This window comes from Macrobrachium rosenbergii, chromosome 39, assembly GCF_040412425.1.
Source record: "Macrobrachium rosenbergii isolate ZJJX-2024 chromosome 39, ASM4041242v1, whole genome shotgun sequence".
NCBI classification, from domain to species: Eukaryota; Metazoa; Arthropoda; class Malacostraca; order Decapoda; family Palaemonidae; genus Macrobrachium; species Macrobrachium rosenbergii.
The window spans coordinates 21,896,129-21,908,516 of record NC_089779.1 but is presented as its reverse complement, the minus strand read 5'-3'; the positions used below and the strand labels follow the sequence as shown (position 1 = coordinate 21,908,516).

The 12,388-nt window shown below is 35.9% G+C and overlaps 1 protein-coding gene across 1 annotated transcript in view; it reads right to left on the bottom strand.

The window, feature by feature from the left end:
* Window positions 1-423: 423 nt before the first annotated feature.
* LOC136825821 (tachykinin-like peptides receptor 86C) overlaps window positions 424-12,388 on the bottom strand; it is a 229,338-nt gene continuing 217,373 nt past the window's right edge. Inside the window, exons 9-11 of the mRNA XM_067082777.1 lie at window positions 4,873-4,971; window positions 1,337-1,524; window positions 424-506 (exon numbers count right to left, since the gene is read on the bottom strand). Coding sequence (XP_066938878.1) covers window positions 1,340-1,524; window positions 4,873-4,971 — 284 coding nt within the window. The 3' untranslated portion in view covers window positions 424-506; window positions 1,337-1,339. The remainder of the gene's footprint in view (window positions 507-1,336; window positions 1,525-4,872; window positions 4,972-12,388) is intronic.

Sequence of the window (12,388 nt, the reverse complement as noted above, 5' to 3'; positions counted from 1 at the left end):
TATATATATATATATATATATATATATATATATATATATATATGTATATATATATATATATATATATATATATATATATATATATAGTATATATATATATATATATATATATATATATATATATATATATATATATATGTATGTATATATATATATATAATATATATATATATATATATATATATATATATATATATATATATATATATATATATATATATATATATATATATATATATATATGTGTGTGTGTGTGTGTGTGTGTGTGTGTGTGTGTATGTATACACACACACTCACATATATATATATGTATATACATATATATATATATATATATATATATATATATATATATATATATATATATATATATATATATATATATATATATGCCTATATAAATCAGTTAAGGTAAATAAAAACTTTGTTTCACTTCAGGGTTTATTTGTCGATTGTCTGCTTACAGATCACATTTAAGAATAAAAGTTGTACAAAGATATAGTCACCTGGAAAAAAGTAAAAAGAATAAAAATTAATGGCAACTTTGATGAAGTTTTTTTTTATGACTTTTATTTGCAATGATGACACTAACAATGACTTCAATTACTCATATCATAAAAATTCATTTTAAGTAATAAACATGACTTATATAAGAACATAAGAATACCTGCATTAATATATGTATATTATATATTTGTTTCCATAATAAATTAATAGATTTATAGTTTAATAAAAACCAGACCAGCTTCCAAGTCATTAATAATTAGGTCCCTTACTTATGATTCAAGTTATTACAAAGTACTTCACAAATATTTAGAGAAATTACATTTTTATAAAACTGCGGACCGGGTAAGTTTAATGTTTGTTGAAATATTTTACAGGAGTGTCCTGAAGTTATTACTCATGTTTCTGTGCGCGCGCGCGCGCGTGTGTGTGTGTGCGTGTGTGTGTGTCTAAGGATTTACTTGTATTAGGAAAAGCCTTGTGCATTAAATTTGAGAAATAGTTTTGACTCGTATTCATAACCCCTAAGTTAATATGAACAAAAAGACCGAATAAAAGTGGAGATATCTCTAATGTGAATTAATGGAAAAGTATAACATGACTAGCAGTTATGAATGTCTTGCCTTTATTTTTTTTAATTGTCGTTGAAGAAGGAGGATGAATGAATTCAATGTTGTTTTCCAGTTGTTAGTAATACAATCAAATTTTTATTTCACAACGGGAAAGAGGCAAATTACATTGCATTAAAACAGAATGACTGAAGATAATTCGGGTTGATTTTGCGAAAATAGGAAAGAAATGGGGCTGTGAAATGCGGATAAATCGACATTACCCTTCAGACTTGGTGATGGCAGCAGGCTTCAGGTCTGTATGAGTAGACGTCGACATACATGTCCCTGTTGTTTGTAAGAGGAACCATCTGAATCTGGCTGTCGACATTGTGCTCTAAGAGATCGTTCAGAATGGCTGGTCGCATTCCTGGACGGCATCGCTCGCACTGAGCAGCGTTGCGACGCCAACCTAGGGAACGGAAAGCAAAATGGAAACTGCAGGCAACAGAGAAAACAATTAAAAAATAAGTTGTAATGAGAAAGAGAAGTTTTTTCGAAATCATAACCCAACGATTACAGCTAATATATAAGACCCATTCAAGAAGGTCCCTGACCATTCAGAAAGAATATTAGTGACCAAAACATCTTGGAATGTCTGTATGTTACATTTATTTGTATGAATATATACAAGAAGTCATTTGTTGGTCTAAAATTACATGAGAGGACCTTTGAGAGTTACTGTGTGCAAGCAGAGTTCAGAATAGGCAAACATGAAAGCCTCATCGTGATTAAATATCTGCAAAAGAAAAATTTTATCACGTGGGAAATCCGTCTCCACATGGTTTCATTGGAGAGGATTCTTATTCCTATTCCACTGTTAGAGAGGGGAGCTTCAGAATTTAAGAGTGGTTAGAAACGTCACAGATGACCCCTGGTCGTGAGTCACCCACAAGAACCTTAACTACTGTGGAACATGTAAATACTACTCATCGAATGTTTGTTTCTGACAGACTTTTCGCAATATCTAACGGATAGGCCAGACAGATGCATCCATATGGGCACAGTGCACACTATTTTGACGAACATCGTGAGGATGGGCAAGATGTCTGCAAGTGGCATTGCTGTTGCTCTAAAATAATGCCCCAGTCCGCACTGTACAGGTGGCAGTCTGAAGCGGTCTCATGCCTTTTACGCACCATACCTCTACCTGCCTACTAACTCTAAACTCTTCCTGCGTGATAACCTTTTCAGGAGCAGTAATGACGTCATCCACGTTGTGTATAAGTTTATGGAGGAAATGAGGAAATTTTCTCAAGCGATGAGATAGGAAGGTCAGAACACAAGCAAACCAAGTTCACTGAAGCATTAGAAGTTAACGTTTTAATGCAACACAAACATTATTTTGCCCCTGTGAAGCTTCCTAGGCGAGGCCGAGAACTTCTTGAACGTTCTCATAATAAAGGGGTATGCCGGATTCAGATTTCTAAATTTGTCGAAACGGATTATCGTAATGGTATGACATTTCAGTCGTTGTAATTTATTGATACAATTAACACCAAGAGAAAAATGTCGGATTTCAAATGCAGTTATATAATATGCAGATACTAGTCATCACGACAGAATTTAACATGGCATGAGTATACAATTTTGATAAGATTTAATTCCTCATATAAAAAAGAAAGGGACCGGAAGAAACTGCATAGGAAAAAAGCTGCGAAAAATCTTGTTCTGTTATGATTATCAAAGATCCAGTTTCCTGAATAATGAAAACATGGAAGAGAAGGGAAGTTGTCAGGCATATGCCATCACGACGGCACTTTCCATTGCCATATAAGAAGATGAATGTCAAAATTACGAAGCGCTGAAAAATAAGATCTACGTAGCATCATGAAGCAAGAAGGCATCCAGTAAGTATCTATGTATACATGCAGATGTATCTCAAGGAAAACGAGTCACTGGGTATAAATTCTGACCGGTTTCGTCCCTTTATTTAAACCATCTTCTGAAGGGCTAATAGGCTGTGGTTACCCTAATTACACTAATGATGAAATATATATAATTAGGAATGAAGGTGGGCAATTACAATATCTTATTCTGCATTAGACGGTGCATGAAGAGCTGCTACAAAGACATTTTATGATAAAAGTAAAGAATCTTAATACAAAAACCCTGCCTGAATTACAGCATAGTAATTATTTCAGATATTCCTCATCTACTCGAGGTCTATGTAGTTAATATGGAATTTAAGAACAATTAAAAAAAAACTTCCCGACACTACTAACAGATGTGTACATCAAATCCCATTTAAGTCCAGGGACAACTTTTATATTGGTCAAACTAGAAAGGCATTGAAAAGTAAACAGAACATGATAAAAAAAAAATGTATAAGCTATGCACAGGTGAACAGTTCGAGTTTCATTCAGGTTAGTGAAAAAATCATATAATCATGGAACAGGCTAAAAAGTAATATTAACGCGTCTAGTTTTACATAAAAAAAAGCTTATGTAAGAATATGAAGTCGATCCATTAATTAAAAAAAAAAATGTACAGCATTTTAGGAACGAGAGAAGGGTGCCAGGATGCTCGCATATATGAAGAGATTTGTAAAGAGTATTGACGCTTAATGCCAGAGAGTTTACTGACCCTCCCTCTTTTATCCAACTTGTTTAGTGTGAATATTTGGTTTCCAGCTGTCTTCTGTTCGATTGAACTGTCACTCTAGCATACATATTATAGGTTTCTACCACTATATATCAGTCCGCTTGAAGATGCCTTAGATGTAAAGACGAAATCGGTCAGGATTTATTCCCAGCATTCTACACTCCCTTCCTTATATTTGCACAGATACATACACAAACACACACACACACACACACACACACACACACACACACACATATATATATATATATATGTGTGTGTGTGTGTGTGTGTGTGTGTGTGTATGTGTATGTCTTTATCTGTGCAAATATATAACAAAGGGAGTGTAGAACACTGGGCATAAATCTGACCGATTTCGTCTTCGCATCTAACACATCTTCAAGCAGACTGATATGTAATGGTAGAAACCTATAATATGTATGCTAGAGTGACAGCTCAATCGAACAGAAGACAGTTGAAAATAAAATGTATATATATATATATATATATATATATATATATATATATATATATATATATATATATATATATATATATATATATATATATATATATATATATATATATATATATATATATATATATATATATATATATATATATACTGTATATATAAACACATAAGGATGCCCCTATGCATTGAAAACTGAATAAAGGAAATACCCCAATTCAAGAACTGCGGTTTCTTTTTTTAAATGTTTTAGTTTTTACATATACAGAGCAGCAACAAAATCTTAGTCATCATCATAATCACCGTTAAAAATCAAGTGGCTATGGGACTGCAATGAAATATAAGATTCATTCCAAAGGCCTGTGAGGGCATTCAGCGCTGAAAGGGAAATTGAGAGTATAAGGTTTCAAAGTTGTAACACGCGGAAAACCTCAAAGCAGTTGCGCTATTAAATAATTGTTAGGGGTGGGTGGAGAGTACGATGCAACAAAGAGTGTATGAACGTTGGTACAGTAAAAAGAATGAAAGGGGTTGCAACTAGGGGCCAAAGGGGCGCTGCAAAGAAACTTAAGTAATGCCTACAGTGAACCGTGAGAGATGCACTGACAGCACTACCCCCTTACGAGGAAGTGCCAATGGGAAATTAAAATGTCATATTAACATGAATGAAAGAAACTGCCCCAGGATGCTTTTCCAAACACTCACCGTTCCTTGCGTTGAGTCTCTCTCTCGATGAGTATACGAGGAGATGGTTGTTAGAATTAGGGGTCGTTCTCATGGTCCCATTTAGACCTTGCCGTGTGTCTGCCATGGAAGAGAAATGAAAGATGCTGTTAAACATACAGAATGTTGATCTGGTAATTTTTTGTGTCATTCTCACCAATGTCTCCCCACCCTCTTTTTTCTGCTTCCAAAATACAAATTTTAACTGTGAATTGAACAGAAAGGCTTTTTACCTTTTCTGAAAAATATATTGCATTTTTTTTTGATGGAACAGATACAAAGCACAAACCTTTAGTCATTTTATATTTAACTAAATTTCATAAACTGGAAAATTATAGAATACTCTGTATGTCTGGATGTTATATTAACTGAAAAATTTCACAAATCTGATCTTTATACAATATTTTATGTCTTTTGATTTTTTTTTTAGACTCATGTTAGGGAACACACAAAACACACACACAAACACACACAATATATTTATTTCATTTTTATATTTAACTAATATTTATATAATATATATAAATATATATAATTAACTCAAAGTGACCTTTGAAAAGTTGGGTCAGTTATTCATGAGGTCCATTTGACTATACACAGCAGATGGGAAAATGCTGAACCATTCGCATACCACAGGAAGTCGGAAAGGCTCCTTGGTGACAAGACACGGGGCACACAAAAATGCGGTGTCAGATCAGAACGTTCTAGAAGCTGAACCAGTTACAAAATCCGGTTTTGAAGAAAGTATTTCGATAATGTACGTGTGTGTACGTACTTCGTGACGCCTTGAAGTACAGAGGCGTGTCTTGCCGAACTTTGACCTCGAATGATGTCACGGAAAAAGTACGTTTGTTCGTGCATTGCATAATGAATATAATGGGAGGGACCGTTGATTGATCAGGCATTGCGATCCGATATCTGTAAACTAAGAATGTGAGGTGTATTTTCACATGGAGACTGTCCCAGAGGACTTTGTGGAGTGAGTAGAAGTCATAAACATTTTTAGCCTTTATTTTCAGAACTATGATCACAAACGTTACCCCTGTGGCAGTGAAAATTTATGTTTCTGCAATTTTTACATTTTCTGGTTTTTAATATAAGGTTTGTTCTTTTACAGGTATTCCATTCCATTCCATTCCCTTTTCTCCCTCCTTCAAGAAGGGAGTGGTATGACATTTTGAGATGACCTGATTTTATTAATTGACCTGTTTATGATTTAAAGGACAGATGAGTTATTTCCTGTTTTTCCTTAAGTATGTTATGTATCGGGAGACAGCATTGACTGGGATATTAGTCTGGTAGAAAACAAACAGGATGAAGGTGAGACCTTGAGAGATGCAAAAGCGTTTCTTAGAGGGGAATTTGTTAGGAAGGGATATAAGTTGCCTTTTGCGGGGCTTGAATTAGAGGGTAATTTGTTAGTTAGGAAGATTAGATACTGACTGAGAAATAGTGAAGATAAGGGCGATACGCAAATAGTTGTTCCCACGAGCCTAGTACCTACGGTGTTAGATATTGTTCATAGTAGGTCTATCACTCCTCATTTAGGGATTGAGAAGACGTATCAGAATGTACGAGGACAGTTCTATTGGAAGAATATGTCAAGAGATATAGAAGACTTTGTTAGAAGTTGTTCAGTTTGTAACGCATGTAAGCCATCTAGGGTCGTTTCATGTAAACTGGGTTCATTCCCGATTCCTACCAGACCCGCAGAAAGAGTCCACATGGACATCTTGAGTAATTTCTGTGAATCTAATTATGGCCATAGACACCTTTTGGTGGTCGTTGACGAGTTAACTAGGTTCGTGGAAATTTTCCCATTGAAGCATAAAACAGCGGAGGAAGTGGCGATCGCGTTCTTTAATGGGTATATTTGTAGATATGGGGCGCCTAATGTCCTAATCACGGATAACGGTCGTGAATTTGTGAATAACACGATGAAATGTCTTGCGAATGTAATGGGGATTAAAAAAGTCAATATTATTCCATACAGACTAGAAGCGAATGGCTTGTGCGAACGAGCAAATAGAAGGGTTATTGAAGCTCTTAGAATGACCGTGGGAGGTAATGACGACAATTGGGACCGCTATCTTCCACAGGTCCAGCATAGTATAAATGCGATGTTTAGCGATACCATTTGAATGTCTCCCAATGAAGCGCTGTTTGGATACCTAGCGCGAGGCGCGTTTGATCTATTGCTCATTCCGACAGGTGATGAGATTGTAAAATCGCTGATTTCAACTGCGAAAGAGAGATTTGCGCGCCTTGCTAAGAATCTTGAGATGAAAACGCGAGACATGGTAGATAGGAGTAATGCAAAGCCAGATAGAGTCAAAGTGGCTGTTGGAGATAGGGTTTATTTGAAGATAAATGTCAGGAATCAGCTGAACTATAAGCTGGGTCCTAAGTTCGAAGGTCTGTTCCGGGTTGTTGAAGCAAAGAAGGGAAATAGATTCGTTGTTCTGGATGAAGACACAGATGTGTCTCGTTTGACACATATTTCTAAGATCAAAAAGACCGGTTAATGGATATTAGCATGGATGCATTCCTGGGTTGTATTGTTGTTATGATAATGGGTAGTTACGGGTCGTTTTTTTTTCCTTTCGGGTTTTAATGGGTTGTAAATGGGCATGACTTGTAGTTTGTTGTAATTCAGGAGGACGTTACTAAAAGAGTTTTAGTTGAATCTTTAATAGTTCGGGTTCATTGTGATTTCTGATGTAAGCTGCAGTACTTAGTGTGTAAATTGTGTGCAGAATGCCGTAGAGTTTTGTACATATATGAATTTGAGTTTTTGTTTTTATGGATCGCATCTGCGGTTAGGGACTTCATCGTTCGCGCTTGGCGATGGTAATGGGTTACTTTGAGTTAATGGTTTGTTTTCATATGATTTTGGGAATTGTGTCATGGGCTAATTTCATACGAGATTTGACCCGTGTGTTATTATGTTAGAATGTTATGATGTGTTTTGTCGTCTGACACAATATCTTTGAATATAGAGTTACAGACTGAGGGTTTGTTGTTTAGGATTTTGTTTTTGGGGAAGTACTTAGTATATCGGACCGAACAGGTCTGATCTTTTTCGGGTTGGGATATATCAGTTAGGATTTAGGAAAGGTTTAGGAAGGTTTTTGATAGGGATATTGAATTCAAGTGTTTGGATTTTTCAGTTCTCTTTTAAAAATTAAGGGAGCTGTGCCATGAGTAATTGTAGTTGTTAGGATCATAGGAGCGATTGCCATTAAGTCAATTGCTATTGTGCTGAGAATTGGTCAGGTATTGAGCAATATTCGCTAACCGGAGTAGAACCTTGATGTCTTTTACGAGATATGATACCTTTCAGATGTTTAGGATTGCCTTTCGTTATTCAGGTATGGATAGGATTCTCGAGTAATTTTTTCTATTGGGTAGAATTTTTATGAATAGTTCCTTAGAGTTAGTGTACTTGATAGTAAGTTGACTGTGGAAATTCCAGGTACCAACTTGGAATTGTTTCATATTGAGAACATATGACCTCTGCACTAGTAGTCTTATTTGGTTCAGTAATAATATGGCATAGGAAATAGACGAGTTACTTTTTGATAAGACTGTCAATATGACCGACTCACGGAAAATACCACTCCCTCTCAATGGAGATGTTGGAATAACTTCACCGTCCTCAACATATGAGAAAGCTGTCAACGTTACTTCTGCACTTTGGTGAGACGATCCAGGGCTTTGGAGAGATGTCGGGCAGGATGTCTTCAGGTTGCCGTAGTTTCGAGGAGACGTTGGGTTGGTGCAACAGGATTCGCGAACGCCACATTCAACCTGGGCTTGTGCAGTTGCGAGCCATTCATCTTTGTCGGATCGCTGGGAGACGCAAGAATACATTCAGCTTGGACTGGTGCAGTCGCGAGCCTTTCATCTTGGTCGGATCACCGTTGGCGTGCGCAGTCGCAGGCATTTCAGCGTGATTCAGTACCAGGAGTGAAATCGTCTAGATTAATGCGTTTCTTGAATGAACTGATTGTGCTATAATATCTGTTTTATAAGATATATATAAGTTTTGCACCTAGAACTTTTAAGGTGGGGTCCACCTCAGGTGCGTGGACTGAGCTACTGTAATTGCTCGCAAAGGTGACCTTTGAAAAGTTGGGTCAGCTATTCGCAGGGTCCATTTTGACTATACACAGCAGATAGGAAAATGCTGAACCATTCGCATACCACAGGAAGTCGGAAAGGCTCTTGGTGACGACACGGGCACAGAAAATACGGTGTCAGATCAGAACGTTCTAGAAGCTGAACCAGTTACAAAATCCGGTTTTGAAGAAAGCATTTCGATAATGTACGTGTGTGTACGTGTACTTCGTGACGCCTTGAAGTACAGAGGCGTGTCTTGCCGAACTTTGACCTCGAATGATGTCACGGAAAAGTACGTTTGTTCGTGCATTGCATAATGAATATAATGGGAGGGACCGTTGATTGATCGGGCATTGCGATCCGATATCTGTAAACTAAGAATGTGAGGTGTATTTTCACATGGAGACTGTCCCAGAGGACTTTGTGGAGTGAGTAGAAGTCATAAACATTTTTAGCCTTTATTTTCAGAACTATGATCACAAACGTTACCCCTGTGGCAGTGAAAATTTATGTTTCTGCAATTTTTACATTTTCTGGTTTTTAATATAAGGTTTGTTCTTTTACAGGTATTCCATTCCATTCCATTCCCTTTTCTACCTCCTTCAAGAAGGGAGTGGTATGGCATTTTGAGATGACCTGATTTTATTAATTGACCTGTTTATGATTTAAAGGACAGATGAGTTATTTCCTGTTTTTCCTTAAGTAATTGGGTGTTTATGATTTTGGACCTTATTTCCTTAGGAGAACTTTTGATAGTTATGATGAATCATTCGTTTTCATTCTTCGTAATTTTTAAGAAGTTATTTTCATTGTTATTTTGTCAATAAAGGTTTAGTTTTGTACTTAGCATCTCATTCCAGTAGTCCTTAGATTTTAGTTAGGGAAAGGTATAACTAACGATGTCGGCTCACGCTACATGCCATCACTTAATATCTTGGGATACATGAGATTCAAATCTCTTCATAAAACAGAGACTTAAATAAAGTAAAGGCTTCATAATTGGCCTTACACACACACACACACACACACACACACACACACACACACACACACACACACACACACACACACATATATATATATATATATATATATATATATATATATATATATATATATATATATATATATATATATATATATATATATATATATATATATATATATATATATATATATATATATATATGCATACATATGAATACAACATATGTGTATCTCTCTCGAGAGATAAATGTATATTGTATTCACAAAGATACATACTTTTTTTTTTTTGTGTGGAAAGCGCTTCAGTTTTAAGTGAACTGTTTATATAAATGTAGTTTTTGTCTAAACAAACTACGAAAGCTTTCACTTATTTAAAAGTGTTGCAGATGACCCTCTTCATGAGAAATCTCTGAGCTGTCATTGTAAGTAAAAACAAAATAAAAGAAAATTATTCACATGACAAGTCCTGAAAACTTTGAATCATTACTCATTTCAAGTTATGGCTATCATGAGACTAATGGATTCCCAGATTCCTAGTAATTAACACCCTGTGTCCAATTCACATCCAGTTTTATGCACATTTTTTTCCTGTCAACTTCGTACAAAGCAAGTGTTTTTCCTAGGAAGAGGATCTCGATATGTGCTCACTGTATTTGATACCACATTTATATTCACCCTAAGTTAATTCCTTGAAAATTCGAAAAAAATGAACTGTAGAATAAATACCTTGCAAGATTAGTGATTCCAAGCAGAGTAAAATCATTGTAATTCAAATCTTTCCCTACATAAAAAAAAAAAAAATTAAATGAATAATAAAACGAATATTTTAGAACAGTTATTGTTATCATCCTAGAAAAACAAGCCAAATTGAATCTCTCCTTATACTTGAATAAAAAAAAAACTTCCTTTGGCATATACATACTGAACACCACCTCAAGATATATCACAGGCAAAAAAGAGATGAAATCCCAAAAGGGGTAGTAAAGCCCAGCCCCAAGAGGAGGTCAGGGGATACAAATGAAGGGGTAGGAGGGCGTAGGGCTTTACTCCTGAACCTGATGAATTATGATGAAAGCGAAAAGTAGAAGTAGGAGTATTTTCTCAATCAGTATAGAAAGTGAATGCCATTATAATACGCACAATGCTAACCATACCTGGAGAGATAGACTGGCACTTTTAGCAATACATTTTGAAGATATATAGCAAATGTATCCACTTAGAAACTCTCGATCATATAAACACAAAGCTTCTTTGTGGGTAACATATTTTATTTTTTAGGTTTTTTTTCTTCTTTGGCGTCGAGAATAATACGGGCAAACTTATTCCGACTGTTGCTGTTGCTGTTGCTGTTGCGGAGACTAGAGTAATGTTCAACAAAAACCTGGGCAGGGTCAGTGTTGGATGGCACTGGAATCAGATGCTCTTGCATAATTTTCACATCATTAGTGGTGGTTCGTCCAAACTGAAGCCTTTTCAATATGTGTCTTATAATGACGCTCGCTTTCTATACCGATTGAAAAATAAACCCAACTTTTCCTTTAGCTTTCATCATAATTTATCAGTTGCGGAGTAAAGCCCTAAGCCCCACCCCTTCCTTTGTATCCCTTGATCTCCATGTCTGTCTCTTGTGGCTGGGGTTAACTACCCCTTTTGTGATTTCATCACTGTATTGCCTCTGGTTTCAGTCCTTTTTGCAATGGCAGCGCCTTAGATCGGGAAAAATGTGGTACCAAAGGAATGGGGGTTATTTAGATTTTAGATACAGTCTTTTGAGACCTATGGGGCTTCTCCGTGATTATAGTCAGCACAGCTCGTTTGCTGCAGAATTACACAATTTATAAACACACACAACACACACACACACACACACACACACACACACACACACACATATATATATATATATATATATATATATATATATATATATATATATATATATATATATATATACTTTTATCACTTACGCTATTATTTTCTGCATTAATACGATTACTAACAGGACTTCATATTAAAACTGGATGGTATCTAGCAAAGATATTCATTCACAAAAAGTTACAAGCTTTCTAGGAGTAACCGTCCTCAGTGTCAAGGATCCGTAGAATGGCCAGACACATAGTCCAGCTGTATTAATATATGTGGGGGAGCGGATTGAAGCCCTTGTTTGTCCAATTCCGTACGTTGGCTTCTTTAATCTTTTGATTACCCTCCTTCTCCTGTGTGGCCCCACCCTCGTGACCTTGGCCTTTCTCTGCCTGCAGCATCTTCCAGGCGTTCATTGTCCTTGTGGTCTCTTGTGTTTTGTGTCTCTTTTCTATTGTAGACTGTACGGTTTTCGTGATAGGCAGTCTTTAAATCCGTTTCCAGTATTGCCTGCCATTATGTTGTT